The 23,764-nt window shown below is 33.5% G+C and overlaps 3 protein-coding genes across 5 annotated transcripts in view; 1 reads left to right on the top strand and 2 right to left on the bottom strand.

The window, feature by feature from the left end:
• Positions 1 to 7,536: 7,536 nt before the first annotated feature.
• hzg (CTD small phosphatase herzog) lies at positions 7,537 to 11,053 on the bottom strand. The gene is made up of 4 exons (XM_018518232.1): positions 10,877 to 11,053; positions 9,369 to 9,802; positions 8,889 to 9,074; positions 7,537 to 8,334 (listed from the first exon to the last, which is right to left on the bottom strand). The coding sequence occupies exons 1-4, from the start codon at positions 10,944 to 10,946 to the stop codon at positions 8,137 to 8,139; spliced, it is 888 nt and encodes a 295-aa protein (XP_018373734.1). The 5' UTR covers positions 10,947 to 11,053; the 3' UTR covers positions 7,537 to 8,136.
• A 3,479-nt stretch (positions 11,054 to 14,532) lies between these two features.
• Positions 14,533 to 23,764, top strand: part of LOC108768082 (sperm-associated antigen 6) — a 21,232-nt gene continuing 12,000 nt past the window's right edge. For both annotated transcript variants that reach the window (XM_018518353.1, XM_018518354.1), the window contains exons 1-8: positions 14,533 to 14,657; positions 14,860 to 15,122; positions 16,964 to 17,174; positions 17,251 to 17,432; positions 18,416 to 18,589; positions 18,642 to 18,794; positions 19,025 to 19,174; positions 19,241 to 19,399. In XM_018518353.1, coding sequence (XP_018373855.1) covers positions 14,633 to 14,657; positions 14,860 to 15,122; positions 16,964 to 17,174; positions 17,251 to 17,432; positions 18,416 to 18,589; positions 18,642 to 18,794; positions 19,025 to 19,174; positions 19,241 to 19,399 — 1,317 coding nt within the window. In that variant the 5' untranslated portion in view covers positions 14,533 to 14,632. The remainder of the gene's footprint in view (positions 14,658 to 14,859; positions 15,123 to 16,963; positions 17,175 to 17,250; positions 17,433 to 18,415; positions 18,590 to 18,641; positions 18,795 to 19,024; positions 19,175 to 19,240; positions 19,400 to 23,764) is intronic.
• LOC108768083 (uncharacterized) overlaps positions 22,500 to 23,764 on the bottom strand; it is an 11,617-nt gene continuing 10,352 nt past the window's right edge. The window contains exon 2 of one of the 2 annotated variants that reach the window (XR_001940467.1): positions 22,500 to 22,921. Coding sequence is in view for 1 of the 2 variants with exons in the window: in XM_018518356.1 (XP_018373858.1) it covers positions 22,838 to 22,921 (84 nt within the window). In the remaining variant the exon portion in view is untranslated. The remainder of the gene's footprint in view (positions 22,922 to 23,764) is intronic. The other variant, XM_018518356.1, reaches the window with a different exon arrangement.

Below are 23,764 nucleotides of genomic sequence, written 5' to 3'. Positions count from 1 at the left end.
TAGATTACTACGCTAACGTGAATTTTTTTTTAAGTATCACAAAACAGTGTTGGATCATTGCACGCTTAATATCGATGTGGATTCGTGGACTTTTACATCCTTACAGTCTCGGATTTCAGAATAATAGATTTCGATTCTAATATTGTCGACTCCTTGACCGGATAGAGGGAGGGAGGGAGGGAGGGGGGGGGAGAGAGAGAGAGAGAGAGAGGAGAGGAGAGGGGGGACAGAGATCCACGGATTTTTTAATTCCTCTAAATTCTTATTCAACTTTTCGGATACTAGACCTATGGATTCTCGGATCCTTGAATCGTGCACAGATTTGTCTCGGAACGGATGGTCGTATGTAATAGAGTCGTTTTGATGGGCGTTATTACAAAGAGAATATTATGATTCTACGCGCACGCGCGCGTATAATATAATAACGTTTACAAGAAATATCGGCACATTTACTAAGTACAGAAGGATGGAAGAATTGGAAGCCACATCAAACATTTCTTCCTTATTTTAAGTAAAAATAATAGTCCGATCGGATTATATCGTCGGATTTCTCTGAATTATCATTATCGAGAGAAATTACTAAGACGTTCTTCCTCTTCAAAATACAGGGTAGTTCAAAAATTCTGTTGCAGTTACGCGCATGGAAGAAGACGATTTTCTAATGAAATAATTTTAAATTAAAAAATAAATATTTTATACGAATAGCTTTGATCTTTTCAAAGCAATTTGACACATACAAATAATCACTAACATATAAACTTTCTTATTATAATAATATAATCATAACAAGTACAAGTAAATCACGTTTTTCAATTTTTTCTTATATACATCCTACAGGTCTATTATTTTCAGAGATTAAAAATAACATGATTATTTTCGATTATATTAATATTGCTTTTTAATATGCAAAGCATTTAGTTTCTGTAATTTTGACTTTCGAGAGGAACAGGTCTTACGATTTTACATCATAAATTAAAAATTATGGTTTTTACATCCGAATTGTTCATATCAATGACGGATAAAAAGAATTATCTTTTTATCCGTCATTATTTATGTAAGTGTCTCGATTTTCGATCCACCCTGTATTCAACGAAAGAAAAAAATAAAAAAGCAAACGCGGCCGAACTTATTACAAACTCATATCAATAATCGATACACTCATTGAATATATCGATAATAATGCCGTCATTTTAATGCAAGAGTTTAAAAAATTTACCATTCTACCACCTAAAATTGTGATATGCGAAACAAGATATGCAAAATAAAAATATTTAGTTCTTTTTGCACTTGAATGACGACATCGATACATAATAGTTACATTAATATAATAATAATAATAATAATAATATTAACAGAAATAAAAGCACGAATAATAACAATTTGAATTGATTATGATAGTACAATGCACTTTATACATTAATTATATTTGATTAAGCAGCTGTGATTGTTTACAAATTACGCATTAGTAAATATATGCGTAAGATATACTGCTGCTTATCTATTGCCCGTCATATCTGTGGGCTATATCTCAATTATTCTAGTTTGTTAATGACATCATCGTGCAATTCGTTTTATTGGAGCAAGAAAATTGCAAATTGTCTAATTCGTAAAATATTAAAATATCTTTTTTCTACATATAGGTAATACATTTTGCTTTCAAAATAAATAATTAAAATAAATAATAGATTCTAGAAAAAAAATCAGAGCATTGATGTCTTCTTGTGTGTGTGTGTGTGTGTGTGTGTGTGTGTGTGTGTGTGTGTCTGATAATTTCAATTGGCAGTTGTTAGTAATAAGAGGGATAAGAGTACTTCAGCAAGTTTATAATACAAAAATTATGAAATTATTTAATATTTAAGTAACAAATATTAATTGTGTATGTATACATATTCATGTGTGCGTACATGTACACGCGCACGTATGTGTATACGTATATTAAATATATATTAAAAATATATTGAATATGTATATATATATATATATATTGAATAAATACATGAATTTATATATATATATATTTGTGATTATATATACACTTTCAAATAAGAGAAATGTTTAAGACTGTTGATACAAAAATTGAATTTTTAATTATTATTAAATCAAATTTCATCTTTTTGCTCCAAAAAACGAATGATCAAATACGACATAACTGCATAGTTTGGAGGGAAAAAATGATATGCAGCCTTCAGTGTTTTAAATCAATATTAGCAATATGTGATTCATAATTATTCCCGATTACCTAATTTACCCGTCTCTTCTTTTTCCTCAGCAAAACAGTTCGTTTAGTTTATTACTGATGTGACCTCTTTAAAGTTTCTGCAAATCAATTAATTAATTTCTTTTTAAATAGATTTAATTTAATTAATTCTCAAAAGTCCCCCCCCCCAGCACTTTTTATCATTATTTTAAATTCTTTAAAACTTTTTGGCAAATATAAAAAAAGTATTTAATAAATGGTTTATTAAGACTGTATAATATGAATACATAATAAGTAAGAAGCAATACCTATACCGGTCGAAGCTGCATCTTAAGTGCTTGAAATAATTCAATGTGAATTTATATATTACGTTTGTAGTCTCTCGAATTACGCGAATTGGTTTTCCGAACTTAGAACTCAACTACCATAGTAACGTCACAAATTAAACTGATTAGTTAGCAACTTAGTAATTTGATACAATTGGGTTATTATTGTTTATACGCTGCCTGAAAGATATTCCTACATATCAGTTATTGCGAACAATATTACTTCGGCTTAGGTGATCTTAGGCTTAGGAATGCAAAGATTCGGATTCGACTCCCGGCCGAGATAATATTTTTCGCAATAAATTTATTTACACACACAGATTTTCAATACATTAACATATTATTTTTAAAATGATGTCAATTAAATTGCTAATCAGTTTAATTTGTGACATTACTATGGTAGTACTCAGTTGCGTTTCTAAGTCCGGAAAATCAGTTCGACGCACAATTCGAGAGATTACAAACGTGGTACATAAATTCACATGGAATAATTTAATACATAGGCATTACTTCTTACTTACTATATAAAAAAAGAACTTTGCTGCTGAATAAAAAAGCCAAAATTAATATATTTAGAAATATGTATAATCTAATTAAAATATTTTATATTCCAATAAATATATCGGAAAAAAGTACAATTATTTACTTAATAGTGAACTAGTAAAAGTAAAAATGGAAATGTTCATAGATATCTCCGAACTTTTTGATAAAAAAATACTAGTACGTACCCTGTAAAATTTCAATGTCACCGTTTTAAATGCCACATACAGATCATTCTACAAATAAAAGGTGTGTACCAGCAGCAGGAAATACTTGATGCAATAATCAAATGCAACATTAATGAAATGCTTAATTTGTGCACAAATGTTTTGAAAGCCGTGATTTGTTTTACAGATATGTAACATATCTGTGTGACAGTGACATATTCAATGACTGCAATTGAAGAATTTCATCAATATATGTGTTGCATTTAGGGAGAGAGAAAGAGAAAAAGATTTTATAATAAATCTTAAAATACCTATTTCTGTTGAGTAAAAGATATCAAGAGCGCGCGCGCGCGCGCGCGGGTGTATGTGTGTAGTTTCTAATCACCCGCAATCGGGAAACACTACAAGATCAAGTGTTTTATTCCGAATGTATCGAGCCTAATAATTTGTTTATCCGTGTAGTTTTTATTAATAAACCACTTTGTAAAATTATTTATACAAAGTTTATAACTTATTATAACAAGTTTCCAAAATGTTGTCCATTTTGTTGTATATATAACGTGACTTGGCGAATTATGTCGTTTGTATTTCGCTGTAGCATCTCTTCATCTACAGTTGCGAAGGCGGAATGTAACTGGGCCTTCCTTTCCATCATCTCTTCCTTCTTCGATTTCTATCTTCGGATTCTTATAAATAAAATTTTATTAAATGGCTCCGTAAGAAATAATCGTTGTATGCATAGCGATGTACATCGTTACGCATACAACAAAATGGAGAGCATTTTGAAAACTTGTTATAAATAATAATATTATAAACTTGTTATAAATAATTTTTTTCAATGATTTATTAATTAACTACGCTGTGGATCAACAAATTATTAAGCTTGATTCGGAACAAAGTGTGTTTTCTTTCCTTAATCTTGTAATATGTTCTGATTGCGGATGATCAAAAACACCCTACGTGTGCGTGCGTGCGTACAATATATATGTATATATATATATGTACAGGGTGGGAAAAAAGTACCGGGACACCGGAATATCATAGAAAATATAAGTATTACAAAAAAGTGTTTCAGACAAAAGTTGTAAGGTTCCAAAAGATCTATTTACTGATCATATCAGTTTGACCTTGCGTCGCGTTTTCAAAGTCAGGTCAAGGTCAGATCAATTTTTTTAAATGGAACACCTAATTTTTCATTGCATATTCTTATAGCACATCTCGAGAGCTTTCCAAAACACTATAATAAAATATTTTTTCATGAAAAATTTTTGGAGTTATAAGGCTCGAAAGTTACAGTACAGTTGACATTAGCATTACGCAAATTATCCGACAGACGGCTAAAACCTCTTGAATGCTGTTCAAGATCATGTCCTGGATAACATTTGTCAAGATCAAGGTCATTGAAGATTGTTTCTCTTATTTTCATTTTTATATAAAAATGAATTTTCAGTGCAAAAATGAAAATAAAAGAAACAATCTCCAGTGACTTCGATCTTAACAAATGTTATCCAGGACATGATTCTGAACGACATTCAAGAGGTTTTAGCCATCGGTCGGGACACCTTGCGTAATGCTAATGCCGGCGGTACTATAACTTTCAAGCCTTATAACTCCAAAAATTTTTCATGAAAAAATATTTTATTATAGTGTTTTGGAAAGCTCTCGAGATGTGCTATAAGAATATGCAATGAAAAATTAGGTGTTCCATTTAAAAAAATTGATCTGACCTTGACCTGACCTTGAAGACGCCACGCAAAGTCAAACGGATCAATTTATATATATAGGGTGTTTCAAAATTCGTACCCGCAAAGTACAGATATGATACTTTATGCTAAAACAAACAACTTTTTCCTTTAACAAAAGTGTGTTCGATAAATAATTTTTGGGCTTATTTGTTAACTTCAATCTGCTCTCCTGCAAAAACTACTTGTCAGACGCATTTTGCAAAAGGAAAAAGTTGTTTCTTTTAGCATAAAGTATTACGTCTTGTACTTCACGGGCGCGAATTTTGAGAAACTCTGTATGTATGTATGTATATATATATATATAATATACTTCGTCGGTGTTGTATACCTCTATGTATATACATGGGTATATAACCACACACACACACACACACGCACACACGCACACGCACGCGCGTCACACACACACACACACACACACACACACACACACACACAGAGGATGTTTCCTGTAATTTGATGATTTAAAATTTCTCCGTTGTTTTTGACGATGCGGGAAAATACCACAGGGGATCTTGTCTCTCTTGATTGAATCTTGATTGAGTCTCAAAAAGAATGATATTGAGGACAATTTTTTGCTCTTCATAATATGTGCCCCTTCAAATCGAACAAGATCCCCTGTGGTATTTTTTCGTATCAAAAACAATGAAGATATTTTAAATAATTAAGTTAGAGGAAATACCCTGAATATATAGATATACAACACCGACGAAATACTATTAAAAACGGCCGATCACTTAACGGAAATTCACACGAGTATTAAGTGATCAAGTGATTAAGACCCGGTTATACCAACGTTATTTTGACTTTAAGCGAGACTCTCACATTTTCTCTTTAAAGTCGCGAGAGGGAGAGATAGAGAGAGTTTTAAGGTTTACTTAAAGTGAAAGTAACGTGGATGCAATCAGGCATAAGAGTAAGACTGATAATATAGTACTATCATTTTATGTTTTATTAGCTTCGTAGCATATATATATATATATATATATATACATACATGTTTAAAACTCAATACATATATAATACTCGATTTTTATTTAAAATTGTGACTTTAATGTTATCATCCGTGGATTATCGTCAATAGAGAAGATAACTGCAGAGAAAAAAAATTGTAATTTTGTGGCAATACATAAGATATTATAACCATGCAAACTTATTTATGCAGCATTTATATAATAAAAGATTATAAATTTAATAACGTATTATCCAAATATTTATGTCAATAATTTATATCAATTGTTGAAATAATGTCCATCACTCTTCAATTCTCTAGACTTCCGGGACTCTGTGGATAGTTATGAAAATTTGTTCAGGACCGGCCGTCTTTAATAATATCTCGTCGGTGAGGTATATATATCACTTTTATCACATTTATGATTCAAGTGATTTATCAAACTCTTTATAAATATAAAAATGAAAACTTATTTAATAAAATACGCGGAAAATTGTTATTCCTACTCTTCGGCAGTGTAAAGCGAGTAGTATTCTACTGTTGATAATATACATTTTGAATTATATTCTCAAAATTAGGGATGCATCAGATATCCGGGAAATATTCGGTATTCGCCACTTTTTTACTATCCGGCCGGATAGCCGCATATCATTAGTATCCAGTAATATGTACCATGTCTTAGCGTCGAGACACTACCGTGTCTCCAAATATCCGTTTAAAATTTTACATTGTGTGTACAGTTTGCGTCATTAATGTAGAATTTTATTCTTTTTAGCTAAATTTCTTGCACAATTCATCTCTCTTTCCTATCTTTCTTTTCATGTTGGGAAGATACAGAAAATTATTATCGCTGTTTCCGCAATTATTATCGCTATTTCGTCACTTCTTACGCTATTTTTCCCTTGCTGCTCTTTTTTTGAAAGCCATTTTCCAAATATCTGACAGGATATCCGAAGAAATATCTAGTATCCGGCCGGATAATTGCCCTACCTGATATTCGACCGGATATTTGAAAATAATGTGATGCCGGATATCCGATATCCGGTATCCAATGACTTTACGATCCGGTGCATCCCTACTCAAAATATTTTTAAGTTTTTTGGACTTTATTGAGATCAAGTTTGCATATTTAAGTTTTTTGAAAGATTCTTAAACATTTTTAAAAGAATAAAACTTGAAACATTTTAATTTCTTCAAAAAAATTTCTAATTTCTAATTTCTTTTTTGTATTTTCAAAATTTTAGAATCCTGGATTATATTTTACATTTTATTTTTCTTATAAAGCTTAGATATTAGTATATGAATCTTGTTTTAATCTTTCTATATATCCACGCATTTTAAAAGCTATATTTTAATATTAAATTCTAAAATAAGCCTTAGATTTTTTTACAACATTATTTTAAATAATTAAAATAACACAATTAAAATAAAATTTGTCTATCTTAAATTTTTAACAAATAAAATATATATTTCAAATTCTACCTGCCACTGTTACCCTCCTTTTTTTCAACGTTTCTGTAAGTTGGGTCAGAAGTATTCATAAACGTAATTGGAGCATTGATGTCTTCTCTATAATCGAATCTAAGTAAACAAAGTTTGCAGTATCTTGACTCGAATAGAAAAACTACACGGCAACAATGCACAGCATGGCCCATCAAACGACTCGGAGCGATCTCTCTTCTTTTTTCTCTTCATACTTTCGTTCTTTCTTTCTTTTTTGTTTTAACACTTAACATTTTTCCAGTATACAATCACCATAGGCAGTCGCCCTAACCATCGCTTTCTTTTTTGTAGCGATCAATTAACTTTTCTGCTTGACGAAGATTCCTGGTTCCATCTTTCACTATGTTCTTTGTCGAGTACAGACAACATTTTCAATCTACCAATGCAGACAGGATCGATATAGTTGGTCATCTTTTTTTATGCTTGGTGCAAAATGGAAGAACACTCGCGCTTCGAAGCTGATTCAGTCTTCGTTACATTGCTCGCCAGGAAGAAGGATATCAGCAGCTGTGACTTAAATGATGCACTTTTCAAGATATAAGACATTTGGCTGCGCTGATCAGAGCGGTTTTCCCAAATATCAACGAGGGGCATTTTGAGGTCCTTCGCCACATAGCAAGTGGGTCACATGAAGCAGTCCCCTCAGAATCCTCCGCAAGGTGCATTGAGCAACAAGACTGGCTGTATTGCCAGGATTCAGGTGGGGCTAGGAAGCAGCCATTGAAATTGAAGTCGGCAGGCTCTGATTGCTCTGCACCGCGTGCGCCGGTATCTGATTGTAAGGATGATTGCTATTACACAGCACCGTGTAGATGTTTTCCACATTGCTGAGCTTTTCGAAGAAGGGGATTAAATCCAATAGCTCGGAGTCTGTCATGTCATCGAACCAAGATGCTACTGGAACCTATAATAAAATATCACCTTTATTATTAACACGTTATTAAACGCCATACCGGTCCCTATGGACCGACACCTGGACTTTCCATTTATGCCACGCTAAACCCAGAAACTTTTCAAAATATTTGATAGATCTGCTTTAGAAAACAAAATTATACCGTATCTTTTGTGTAATTGACGATTCGTTAGTCGTCCTGACGTCGAGCCTATTTCGTTTAACTTTCCGTTTACGCCACACACTGTCAACTAGAGATATATACGCATGGGGAGCGTGAGCTAAAGTAAACAAAAGGATAAAAGAGAAGGCAAAGTATTACCGGGACGACTAACAAATCGTCCGTTAGTCATACAAAAGTACAGTACAGTTTTGTTCTCTAAAGCAGTTCTCTGTCAATCAAATATTTTAAACAGTTTTTAAGACTGGTGTGATGTTTAACGTGTTAATCATCCAAAATTCATTTAACACCTCATTTGATTACGAAGATAAAAGCAATGATATAAATTTTATTCAACACTAAAATAAATTAGTTTTTTTAATATCATTATAAACATATAACTTACCGCATTATCTGGATGGAAAATGTAACTGGCAGGACTATTATCTACAATAATGATTTGCTGCAAATCCCGTCCTAATTTGTTCAAATCCTTAACATAATTTCCTCTATGGAACACACAGGACTCTCTGAATAACCTTGCTCTGAATACCCCCCACCGATCTAACAAATCTGCCACTGGATCGGCGTACTACAAATATATAAAATAATTTGATACGATTTTATTTTCTTTATTTTTTCAAGTCTACAGATTATAAATCAGTTCTATATAATATATTTTATTTTGACATCTATAAATTTTTAAAGTTAGTTGACTAGTCTATAAATATTTTAAGTAGTGTATAAATTTACAGTAAACTAAATCCTATATAAAAACGTTAAATCAAAATTATTGTAAAAGCATTTTGAATTATACTAATATATACTGTAACTAAAATTTTGTTTATTTCACAAGATAATTAATTGTTTATTATTATAAACCTACCTTAGCTAAGCTTGCAGTGAACAATACACATTCATATAATTCACCCATTCTCTGCAAAAACTCGTCCACATAAGGCCTCTTTAAGACGTACACTTGATGTACCGTACCATCAATTTCTACAGGAACAACAAAGTCTGCATTGTTGATAGGTTTGAAAGAACTATGCACCAAGGTCTCGTCCAAATCTATTACCATGCACTTTTTGTGCATGTCTTGGTGCCTAACTGGTGGTAGGAGAAATCTTGGAGATCCAGTGCCAGGTGGTGGCGACCCACGTCCCTCACCCTGTAAAGAACTCGCCTTGGAGCTCTTTGAACTACCACTACGGCCTCTTCCAAAGCAACAGAACAGTGAGCGTAAGAGCCCACGTCCCCTTGGCTTCTTGTTATTCGACAAAGTATTGTTAGCTGCTTCATTTTCTCGAGGTAACTGGGCTGTAGTATAGAGAAAAGAGAGGTGACAAATAATTACCAATGTGTCAATTCATTTGATAAAGTCAATTCATTTGATTATTGCAAGAATTCCACTTGAAAAACATGTAAGTATTTAGTTTATATAATAAGTTTATATATACAATATAAATTATTTATTATTTTCTCAAGCTGTATATATATTCTGAATAGAATATTTTGACTGCTATCTCTCACACTTGTATGTACATACATATGGAATACATACTGGGATGAAAATTGTGATCTTAGAAAGTGACAATGCTAAATTTTTATAGACTAAAGCCCAGTACCACAACTGACGGTTAACTCATAACCGAGATTCAACTTATTCATTGTCTCTTTCCAATTTTAGAATTGAACCTCAGTTAAGAGGTTAACCGTGAATTGTGGAACTGCAGGGTTGCCTAACTGGTTAAAAAGATGACAATGTCTTTCTCTTTTTCTCCACCCCCCCCCCACACACACACGCACAAAAATATTTTTTCAAATTTTACCGATAAAAAAGTATATAGACCGTGTCTAATCCAAATTGATAGTTTGGTGTACGTACAATCTTGTCAAATTGATCAAAATAAGCAATTGTATCTTGTGCATATGTATGCATGTATGTACAATCATGGAAGCGACCAACGTGCTGCATTTAATCTTTTACAGCGAGTTTTTTTTATCGCTGTCTTCACGGCTTGCCATTAGCTTGCTCCCATGAAAGGCATGTGAAAGGTTAAAGGGCACGACAAAGCGTAAGAAAATAAGGAAATTCGTGATATTGCTCGATGAAGGCGCGATGTAAAATGACAAAATGACAAGGGATGACAATATCAATGGTTCGAGGAGTAGAAAGAAGGGGGAACGACACGCGAGAAGTTGTCGCGGATGGGACGGGAGGCAAGACGGGAGACTGAAGTTAGGCAACGTAAAGCAAGAAGAGAAATGCGGATGCGGAGTTCCGTAACAGGTGCAGAGGAGTAAAATCTCGGCAGCATCTGGCCGAGTGCGTTGCAACCGCGGGGATGGAGGGAGGACGGGATGGCGCGGGTATATTTACGCGATACGCACCTTTCTCGCTGTTGAACGCGCCTAACTCGTCATCCCGCGACACTTGGGTGATAATGGACGATGCGTCCATTTAAACATTAGTCGGTGGTCCCTGCGTGCTCGATCGCAAATTCCGTTAATGCGCGCGCGCACGCGCCAGCCGACGGTGGGCGGGCGGGCTGCCGACGGTGGGCGGGCGGGCGGGCGGGCGAGGAAGCACAAACGAGTGAACAAGCGCGCACGAGAGAGAGAGAGAGATAGATAGATAGATAGAGAGAGAGAGAGAGAGAGAGAAGCGCGACAGTTCCGCGCGCGCGCGAGATAAGAATCTGGGATGAGAGTGAGCGCGCGTAAGATCTGACGCGCGCGTGAGGGAAAGAGGGAGCGAGAGAGAGAAAGCGCGAGCACACACACAAGCTAACCTCACTCTCTCGCATGAAGCCTCCTCACTTCCCTCCCAATAACCAGCAACCAGCGCTACCGGCACCGCTGTTCTCCCTTCCACTGCCCTTACTACGTAGATGAGCGCGCGACGAATGGAAACGCATAGGCGCAGGCACGGCACGCAGGGAACGTTGAACGCTCTCCTGCGCTCTCTGCTCACGACTGTACTAGCGGTACGCGTAAAAGACGTCAGAGCTTACAAGATCACTACGTGTGTGTGTGTGTGTGTGTTGAAATCTCTTCATACACGAGATCTTCCTCAGAATGGTTTGCACCGAGAAAACGAAATAATGTCGCATGTCTCATGAAATCTCTTCATAGGTACTTCCGGAATGCACTACGCCGCTCTCTCCCTCTCTCTCTCTCTCTCGTTCTCTCTGATCACTCGCGACAACTCGGTGACGAGCTTTCCTTTTCTTTTTCACGTGCCACACCTATCGCCCATTGCGCAGTTGATTGCTATTCCGACAGTGCATCACTACGGCCACGCATGGTTCGTTTTTATATCGCACACGCTTCGTGGAAAGGAGCGACGCGCGACGTGTGTACATATGAACATACATACACGTACTCCGGTCGGGGTCCGCGAACGGCGCGAATTGGCGCGAACGGTGAAACACAAGCACTAGGCAGTTAGATCAGCACTGTCAGCAGACACCAATTGCACGCTCTCGACAGCTCTCGACACGCTCAACTCCGGCGTGTAGTTAGTAGTATTGCATAGTATATTGCTACGCTCAACCTTGAACACACGGACGAGAGTCTATACTTGTTATTAGACTGAATCAAATCGTGTTTATTGCCAATATTTACAGTTCTCACTTCACGCAACCGCGACACGAGAGTCTCTTGGAGAGTCTGTCACAGTCTGTCACTTGCCGTCACTCCGTGACGCGGGCGACGGCGGCGGCGGCGGAAGACATTGCATACGCCATACGCATCATTGCGATGCGCGAAGCAATATCTAGAATCTAGAACTTTACGCTATATATAACTCGAGCTTTGATACGATGAAAGAAAAACTAAATACATCCATGTTCGAAATTTAATGTACTGCATTAATCACGACTTATTATATTAGTCCAAGCCGTAATCACACAGAGAGAGAGAGAGAGAGAGAGAGAGAGAGAGAGAGAGTTCAATAGAATAAGTTTCAATAATTCAAAAAGCTCGTATCTACATCGACAATTGAAATTACGTTAAGATTAAATGGGATTCGACCATTTCGGATACGAGTAATAAAAATCTCTTTATTCTGATTAGTCGAATCTAGTTATATTTTAGGGTCTTTTCAAATGGATTTGTACATACAATGGTTTGAAAACAAGGGAATCAACCAATCGCGTACCTCACTTGAAAGATATGAGTTGCACTTTTTGCACTCAACATTTTTACTTTCCTCTCTTTTCAATACCCAATTTCTAGGGACAAACTCACATTCCTGGAAAGGGTTTAGGACCTCTTTCACCAACTTCTGGTTACATTAATCGACGATTAAAGCGGGGTCTACAATAGAAGTCGTAGGGTCTTAAGTCATAGAAAATTGACCAATCATAGTCGATTATTATTCTCATATTCTACTGTGATTGGTTAATTTTCTACGACTTAAGACTCTGCGACTGCTACGATTTCTATTGTAGACCCCGCTTCACTCGCAAAAGTGCCAACAGCAGCTTAAGATATAGTCTGCTTTCCTTTTAGGAGACACAGTCGACACAAATCGACGCAAGTGTCGTTCTATCTTTGTCACTCTCTGAATATCAAGAAGGATAGAACGACATTTGTGTCGACTTGTGTCGATTTGTGTCATCAAATGGAAAGCAGCCATCAGCAGCCGTAACGTCTCCTCTCTCTTCCTCTTCTGTGTTTAGTTCTCACGTTGGCAATCGTGGTGATTGAGTTAACCATCGATTATGGGTGTATTCCAAAGACATATAGCATTTTCGGCCCGATCGGGTTTGCACCAACCGTGGTTGGATTAATCTTTCCTATTGGTTGACGTCACCCGCTCTACCAATAGGAGAGCACAAAACGCCATTAATGCAACCCAAGTTGGTGCAAACCTGGCCGGGCCGAAAACACTATTAGTTTCCGCGGCTCACATTTAGATGACGCTAGTTGTAAGTGTAATTTACTTTAACATCTGAAGTTTGCTACATTTTAGAGGGTAGACATTTGTCAATAAAATTCAGTACGATCGATGGATTTTGCTTCGTATCATTGGAATCCTGTTTTCTGATTGGTTGCAAAGCGTCGTACGACGCAAATCGGATGCAGTGTGAATCCAGCATTACTGTCTGTTCGCGTTGCTTGCACTTCTGCACTTAGCATCTTCGCTTTCTTTTTTTTTTTCATTGCCTGAATATATATTGATCACTTTTTAAGTATAAGGGGCTCCGCACAATAAAAGGAACAGAGAACAGAGAATAAGAATTTCAACCTATCTCAGAAATCATGTATTGTGGAATACACACTGCGTATTCCACAATACATGATTTCTGATAGGTTGAAATTCATAAGCGGGGAACACAGATTCTTGCATAACGCATAACACGTAATGTATAAGAATATGTATGTACCAATCGATGTTCTCCGTTTCTTTCCCTTCCACGTAATAGAGAACTCTGGTTGGTTCAATTTCTTATGCCTCATGTGTTATGCGTTATGCAAGAGTCTGTGCTCCCCGCTTTAGGGCCCAGACACAAGCTTTTGCATAACGCATAATACATAGTGCATAATGGAATCAACCAATCGAAATTCTTCTTTTCCATGGAATGGGAGGAAAGGACAGATTCTGATTAGTTGATTCGTTTATGCACTATGCATTGTGCTTTATGCAAAAGTCTGTATCGCGGCCTTAATTCTCTGTTCTCTGTTCCCTGTTCCTTTTATTGTGCGGAGCCCCTAAACATTTTTGGGGATTTCAAGCAACGCGAACCTATTCCCTCACTCTCCCATCTAAGGTGTGTTCCAAAATTCACTGCCAGATCTAAAATGCTAATTGGATGATCTAACAGAATACACCCATAAAGGCCCGTCTACAATACACGGAGTAAGAAGTAAGAGTAAGAAATTGACCAATCACAGTCGAATGTGAGAAGAATAATCGACTGTGATTGGTCAATTTCTTACTCTTACTTCTTACTCCGTGCATTGTAGACGGGCCTTAATAGTGAGCGCTCACAACTGAACTGCATGTTGAATTGTTGACTCCGCTGAACGCAGCCATTTAAACAGATGACGAGTCAAAGCTGTCAAAAGTCGTTCCGCGGTAGAATCGTCAATCATATGATAATGATGCATGATACATTTGATATTTCTTAGTAAATTAATATGACAGCTCGCTCAATCTTACAAGGTACACGCATATACTTATTGTTACTTTTTATTTAATCAAATGTCTGAACAATATATATATATAAGTATAGATAAATATTTTATTTCTCTGTATGTGAAAAATTATAATAAATATTTATATAAAAATTATATTAAATAAATATACCTACATATACATTTTTATTTTATATATTATTAACGTTTTTCTTTTTTCTCATTTGTAGTTTTCGATCAGTATCAGAAGGCGCAATTGCTCTTTGTGCAATCCATTGCAGATTTAGCTTCAAAGTCAAGCAACGTCGATTGTCTGGAAGCAGCAGGTGCCATTGATCTCTTACGTCCTTTATTAATTGATACTATACCATCCATTCAACATCTGGCAGCAATTGCTCTAGGCAAACTAGCAAATCATAATCCTAGACTAGCGCATGCTATCGTTAGAAAAGATGTATTGTCGCATTTGTTGCAACACATAGACAAACAAAATGTACGAACCCCTTAAATGTAAACATTTTGATAGTGATAGAGAATAAAATTTATCTGAATCGTTGTATTTCCTTGCTCGGAAAATTTTGACATGCAGCAATCATATCTTATATTAATCTTTTATATATAATTTCCAGATATCTCATTAAGGAGATGCTGAAGCCGCCTATATTACCGATAAAGCTAGCGTTTTTATTCCTGTCTAATTAATTTTGTCCGTAGTAATTTCACAGAATAAAAATTTCTTTTCCACGATAAAAATATATATACTAATATGTACTTGGCGCTGTTGTATTTTTTGTCCAAAACTGGAAAAAATGAAAAATTACAGATTTCTTTATCCATTTTTATCTCTGTATGGCGACGAACGTTGAAGGTAAAATGTGGATAAAAAAATCTGTAATTTTTTATTTTTTCCAGATTTAGACGAAATGCAACGGCGTCAGGTACATTAACATGTATATTTTAATCATGAAAAAAGAATTTTTATTTTGTGAAACTACTACGAAGAAATTGGACAGCTAGGAACAAAAACATTAAAAACGCCAGCTTTATCGGTGATATAGACAGCTCCAGCATTCCCTTAATTATTTATACTACATTAACTACATGTACAAGGAATGGACGAAATAATATGAATACCTAGAAAATATACTATTTGCCTTTGACACAGATAATATTATGGGAATAGAGTTATACAATACTTAAATAACTATAATATAATAATATCCCCTACAGCACAAAATATTGCAGCAATGTTATTTTGAAAAAGTGCAATATTTCATAAAACATTGCTACAATATTGTAGCAATATTTCTATGCGCCGCAAAAAAATAAAATATTGCTACAATATTTAGAGAAACATTGCATACTTATTGCTATAACATTATGCGATATTTCAATAATTATTCCAATTTTATTAATTGCTAACATATTATTATTTAGCATCATATTTCAAAATACATACGATAAAGTTATGAACAAAAAAATATTCTGGGGTCTAGAAAGCATATCCAAAAAAGGTTGGGAATCTATAGGAGACTCGCTAACTCGATTTGCGTACTCCTTATAGGACTGCTGGACGTTTTTTCCTTACGATCGAAAAGCGCATCTCTCTCGTGGCAGGGCCGCGTACTTATTTACTAAATTGTAATATATTTCAACAATATATTACAATATATTCTACAAAATATAAAAATTACAATATTTTGCAATATTGCAATATTTCCAATAAAATATTAAAATTTCAATATTGTAGTAATATTGCAATAATTTTTGTAATATTCGGCACTATTGAAATATTGCTACAATATTTCACGCTTGGGATTATACTATTCTTCTAGCAATTTAGGAGAACACGTACCTTCAAATTGGTCATTTAAGTACATTGGAGGAGAAAATTTATTTGTCTCTACAAAATCGTCCTCTATTTTAGCTAAAATTTAAACATCTTTTCTGGCCAACGCAATCACTTGATTTAAATTTCATCAAATCATTGCAAATAGTTTATAAGAGCAGAATGAGAAACAGATTTCTTCCTACAATATCTCTTAAGCAATTGGAAGATGTTCCGCCAGAAGAATGATACAACATTGCACTATTTAAGCATTAATGACTTTTCAAGCATTTTATGACTCTGTTCCAACAAGAATAAAATCAAGAGATACGGTAGTGTCTCGGCGCTAAGTCAAGCGCAGCGATTTGTACTAACGATAAGAACAAATGCTAGGCCAATTAATAAAACGAGTAGTATATTTCTTCAAATGATAACATTACTTTGTCCATCTTCTATATACTATAAAGACATTTTTTTTAACTATTAAATGAAATATATTGTCACAGAAATTTTACAAGAAAGCGGCGCTATTCATTTTGCGGGCGATAGCCAAGCATTCACCGGAGCTGGCGTTAATAGTGGTACAAAATGATGGCTTGCAGACTATAGTTAAATGCTTGGAGGATTTTGATCCTGGGATAAAAGAAGCAGCTGCTTGGGCATTAGGATATATCGCGAGACATAACAAGAACTTAGCTCAAGCGGCGGTGGATGCTAGTAAAATTATCATTAACGTTTTTTTCTGCAATAATTATTAATAAGGTATTTTACTGGTTAATCATATCTCCGTCAGACGCGATACCTCTTCTCGTATTGTGTCTGCAAGAACCCGAATTGTATATTAAACAAATTAGTGCATCGGCTATTAGCGACATAAGTAAACATAGCATTGAACTCGCGCGGACAGTAGTAGATGCTGGTGCAATTTTCTTCCTCGCAAAAACTCTGCAGGCCAACCTCGATGCCAAAGCAAAGGTAATCTGATACAAACATACAGCTTTGGTCATAAAGTATAGACCCCAAAAATGACGTAAACTTCTATATTTAATAAACAATAAATTATGAGACGATTTTATTAAAAAAATAATATTTATTTGTATAACAATTTCAACGTATTGTTAGTTTTTCTGATTTTCATTTCGCTATTATTCATTTGGAGGAATAAATTGAAGGTGCTGTCTACGCAGGATTGCGGGGTAATAACTACCTAGTTATAATATAAAGTTGAAAATTAAATAAAAAGTTAATAACTTTTCTTTTCACTTGGTTAATTTCATATAAATTAATTTCCAACTTAATTTAGTTAATAATAAACGGATTAATTTAATTACTTTTAAACTTTAATTTATTGACTTTTTCTTTTTAAGTTAAAGTACCGACGTGATGCTATATTAAAGACGATGATCGGTTCTTATTATAGAAATTCGCGTGACCGTTAAAATTTAAGTGATTATGTTTTGGATACGCTACAGACCTGCGAAGTGAAAAAAAATTTTTTATTTTTTCCAGCTCGTAGTTTTCTATATGTAAAAATTACAAAACTCACATAAATTCAAAAAATATAGTAATAATTCGAAAGATTTCAAGCTTTAAAATCCTTTTATTAAATTTAAATTTTGATCATTTTTAACGAAAATATTGATGGGGAAAGGTCTTTTTACCAACTTGGTAAGGGACTTTTCTTACCTAACTCAATATGTAAGCGCGACAGAAGCTTTAATAACTATAGGCGCGCAATAAAGAACGCAGACTTCAGTAATCGATCCATAAATTATTAACATAAATGACATGTAAAATATAATTTTATATTTATATACGTAGATGTAAATGTTATATATATATTTTTTTTTTCTTTTTTTTACGTAAACAATACATCCTGCTTTACTTATGACCAAAGTTGTATATTAAACATCTGATTGAAATATTGACACTTGAATATATAATTGTAATGTCTGTAGCGTCAAGCGTTATTAGCGCTGAGCAGCATAGCTAAACATTCTGCAGATTTAGCGGAGGCTGTGATCGAGGCAGAGATCTTTCAGGACATTTTGGCACACATGGCGCATCCGGATGAGAATGTCAGTAAAGTCGCGGCGATTTTAACTAGGGAGATCTGCAAACATACGTTTGAGGTAAAAGATGTCGTCATACCTTCTCATTCAGCTTATAACGCAATTTTCACAGTTGGCGCAGCTTGTAGTAAACAGCGGAGGTATCGCTGCGCTTATCGAATTAATTGGCATCTCAAAATCGGCGACTAGATTACCGGCAATTATGACACTTGGTTACATTGCTGGTCATTCTGATCAGCTGGCTGTGGCTATAATAAGATCTGAAGTATCAATCAAATGCAAGTAATAGCCCGCTAAACACGAAGTAACAGCAGTAACATTACACCAGTGTTATCATTTCCTATTCAATGTATATAGTTGTTATGTACATGTTTTATGTTACATTTATATTATTAAATAAGAAATTGTAATATTGATATAAGGTTATTATTGTTACTTTGTGCTTAACGGGAGACGATTTTCGTACTGTATGTATAACAGACTCGTGTTACTCAGGGCATCGTGCAATTGGCAGTTGTATTACAAGAGGAAACGGACGATCACATTCTCGCGGTGACCGTCTGGGCTATTGGACAAATTGGCAAATACACGTCCGAACATGCACAGGCAGTTGCGATCGCAAATCTATTATCTAAATTATTGGAGGTATTTAGTTATTCTTTCCACATTATAATTAATATTCTTGATTTTACAGTTTTACGATTTCATTAGCTGTACAATGATCCGATAAGTTCCGAGGATCTCAAGGCAAAATGTTATATAGCACTAAAACAAATTCTGCAAAAATGTGTGTATATTGAGGCTCTTGAATCCCTGTTGCATGATGTGCCTCCTATCGTCCTGAAATATGTACTGGGGCAGTTCAGCAAGGTGAGATTTTATAATCCAATCGAGAATTCCTGGTGAAATTTTTTTTTTCTAAAAATTTTTCATATAATCTTCTAGAATTCCTAAATAAATATCAGAATTTTTTACAATTACTGGATAATTTTTGTAACTTTTTAGAAAAATTCCTCAGATTTTTGCAAATTGCAACACCAAAAGTGAGAGAGAAATTTTTGAGAAAGTCTTCTAAAAAGTTCTTTATATATGTATATGCATGAATTCTGATATTCTAAAATTTTTAAGATTTCTCATTCTATAATTTTTAAAGAAAACTTATTTCTAAGTTTTCTTTAAAAAAAAGTTTAAAATTTAAGGTATTTTCTTTTTTAGAAATTTTCATAAATTTAAAATATAAAAATTTCTTAAAAATATAAGATATGAAAATTTTTTCACCGGAGAAGACGAATTATGAAAACGCTTTACGTTTGGTAATACGACAAAAAGAACGGTGATACAACCGCGAATTTATTAAACATAATATGAATAACTAAATGTAAAAACTCTTAGTTTATTTAGATGTTTCGACTCTTCTTCGGCCATCTTCAATATACATATAAATAGTGGAGTAAAGGATCGCTCATTGGCACAAGCGATATGCTGGATTCACATTGCATCCGATGTGCGTTGTACAACTCTCTGCAACCAATCAGAAAACAGGATTCTGATGCATTTTGCTTCGTATCATCGGAATCCTGTTCCAAACTGCCAATGACTGCGTTCAGTAGAACACAACAGTTTTGCAATCGTTTTATGATTCTCTGCTGAGATTGGACTATTCCTCTTGATCTAAAAGCATAACCCAATCAGCGTGAAAAAAACTTCCAACAGTTGCAAAGTAAACGTTCTGCTGAACGAAGCCAATGTTATATTTCAATTGGGAACGGCGCACTTGCACACAATTTAATTGCACACACCACTCATATCGGTCTGTTTCTAATAATTTTTCACTGCTTCACCAATGAGATTATATTATTTTAAATTAGCCGATTAGTGATTTGGGCAATTGACATACACCCTTTCAATTATGTAATATGAGCGTCATTGGCCAAATGGGTGAGTATCTTTTCGAATTTTATAACAACAAAAAAAAAGACAGACTTCTTATAATTAATTTAATTATTCAAAGACAAATTATTGTTTTAAATTTCTGCCAATTAAAGTCTGTTGCCATCTGACCTTGTAACCATTTGTCAACGGATTTAGAACGGTGGAGCATGCACTCTACCGGTTCTGTCAATTAATGAGCGATCTTTTACTTCACTATTATATATGTATACTAAAATGGCCCGAAGAGGAACCGAAATGTCAAAATAAACTCGATATTCAAAAGTTATAAATAGGATAGAGCAGCTGGCTTTTTTACATTTCTCGTGATAATGTTTATGTTTCTGAACATCACATGTTGATTATTTAAAGGAATTGTGCTTGTGCTCTCAAGAAGCAATTACGATTGTATAATGTAATTATAAACACTCACATAACTGTAAAGAGATATTGTTTATCGTAAATTTTTGTATTATTTTAAAGTTGAAACTGACGGAATAGCTCCGCTTTACCCTATTACCCAGACAGCACAGAATATTTATGATAAATATTTATTAATATTCATTTTTTGAAGTGTTGTATAGATATTTGATACAATATTTTATACAAAGCTTTATTCGAAATATTATTAAAATATAGACTAAATATTTTATGCAATATTTATGATAAATATAAATAAATATTTCTAATAAGTATTTTTTATTTGGATTATAATATCTCATTAAGTATTTTTATAGCATTTACTAAAACTATTCTAATAAGTATTTCATAATATTTATAATAAATATTTATGATCTGTGCAATCTAAAACCACAAAAAAAAATATTTATAAAATATTTAAATTATATCTTATAAATATTTCTAAATATTTTGTAAATATTTTGTAAATATTGTGTGCTGTCTGGGTAGATTAATTGCGCACCATTAACCGCGCTAAAATTCTTACTCTCTAGCCCTTATATATTAATTTGTATTTTAATAATATAAATACTTTATTGAGAGTGTATTTCACATACGTTTTAATGATACGTTATACAAAGTTATAATACAAATTTTTTCCTCACTCAATACAATAACGCACTTAGGACATAATTACATATTACAAAAATTATATAGGATTTTAATATTTGAATGCAAATGTATCTCGCTCTTCCACTTGTCGTCGCTTAACAAGGTTCTTGTTTTATGAATGTTTATGATATTTGCACGATATATTGCAAACGATACGACAAAGTTATACCAACATACAAATTTTTGTTCTACTTAAAAATTGGTCACACGCAACTGCGCATAAGGTAACCTGTAACCTGTATACATACATAAGAATTTTCCTGTGTGTGTGTGTGTGTCGCGCGCCCACACACACACACACACACACACACACACACACACACACACACACACACACACACACAAAAGATCAGCAGCCAACTTCTATCCATTTATTTCGAAAACAAAACATTCTTTTCGATTAGATTGCGCCTAACTTAGGTACAGAACATAAATGCGATTACGTTACCATTGTGCACATTCTTCAATATCGTGTATGTTCAGAAATATAGTAATTCAGAAATCTATAAATATGTAAGAAGTTCTTTGGCTATTCTTCTCTCTTATCTGTTCTCTCTTCCTACGTTCTTTCTCTTTCTCGAATGTTTTTTTCTAAAACAGTATGGCACGTTTAAAATTTCAAAGAGCGCATATTTTTTTTAGTCTTACAACACAGCGAGTGTTCGGATAAGTACAGACATGTTTGGTCTTATTATATAAAAACTCGTTTAAAAATTATTTAAATGTGCTTTAGGAAATTGTTAATCGTACGATTGTTTTCAAGTTAATCTCATCGATTCGCGTTTTACCGTTTTATTCTCTAATGGCAGTATCTAGCTTATACACAAATCGTACAAAAATGTTCGGATATAGAACAGTGAAGAACAATCAAGTTAATAAGTGTGGATGATTAACAACAATCGATCAACAAAAATACATTAAAACATTAAGTGATAAGGCATTTATTTATTTGATATTCGTATTAGTTTTATATGTAAATCTATACTATTACATATATGCTCTCAGATAAATATCTTTAATAAGTATTAAGCTCGTCAACAATAACAGTAATTTTAGTACATATTAAAGTAATAGTCGATTTGATGAATCATTTCGAATTGTATCGGCAATATTAGCGGTTCTACATTTAACAGCATTTTTTTTTAATTATACAAAAGAATTCTCTCTCAATCTATTGTAAAAGCATAAAGAGCATTTTAAACGCCATAAAATATGAACATCATGTTTTTACATGAGAAACGACGTATATTTAAAACGAGAAAATACAATTCTATAACGCATGGCAAAATGCAGAAAAATATTGTGAAATTACCAAAATTTTTGATGCAGTTCGAATCTTAAAGCAATTAAGGTGTATATTCGGCTCAGTTCATGCAATCTGTTCAAATATTTCTGCAAAACAAGAAAAAATTATTTAATATAAAACTACTTTTTATGATCAATAAAAACATTTGAAAAACGCTAATTTTAAGATATAATAAAAAATGTATCCGTTTACATATTTAGCCGTTGCAGAATAATATTAAAATCAATGACGAAAATTAAAAAAATAACTCAATAAAAACATATATCAATTAATTAGCTTTTCGATTGAAAAGTTGATTTATGAGTAAAGAGCAAATTATTTTTTCGACTCTTCTTCCTGCATTTTTGCAGCAGTTAAAAAGTTTACGTATATATTTTCTATTTATGTAAATTTATTAATTGGCAGTTTTCATTCATTGATCTTGATATTTAGTCAGTGATATACAAACAATTTTTTTCTAGAAATAATTCCTAAAGATAAAAAGAATAACATATCAGAAAAAATAATCAATTATGTAGAAATAAAAATTTATCAATTTAATTTTATCAATTTATTAATTTAATTTAATATTAAAATTTTATGAATTTAATCTAACACAACTCTTGAATAATTGTCTGTAAAATAATTAAGAACAAATATTTGCAGCAATATTATACAGAATTGATATTTTTACACAATTTAAAACGGCTAATACCAAAAATTATCAGATATTTAATTGATATCTTCAGAATTTTTATACAAGGTTACTTATTTGTATACATTTTTTATATTTCGCGCGTACTCTACAAGTTATATTTTAAAAATATCTAGCTGCATTTGTTATATATATAAAAAATTATATTAAAAAATTTGTTATATATAGAAGTATATAAAAAAAAGGAAAATGTATCGATAAAGCCTCTATAATATATATATATATATACACACAC

This window comes from Trachymyrmex cornetzi, unplaced genomic scaffold (genome assembly GCF_001594075.2).
Source record: "Trachymyrmex cornetzi isolate Tcor2-1 unplaced genomic scaffold, Tcor1.1 scaffold748, whole genome shotgun sequence".
Lineage (NCBI taxonomy): Eukaryota > Metazoa > Arthropoda > Insecta > Hymenoptera > Formicidae > Trachymyrmex > Trachymyrmex cornetzi.
Note: the sequence above shows the minus strand (reverse complement) of the source record. Positions and strands in the feature narration are given on the sequence as shown.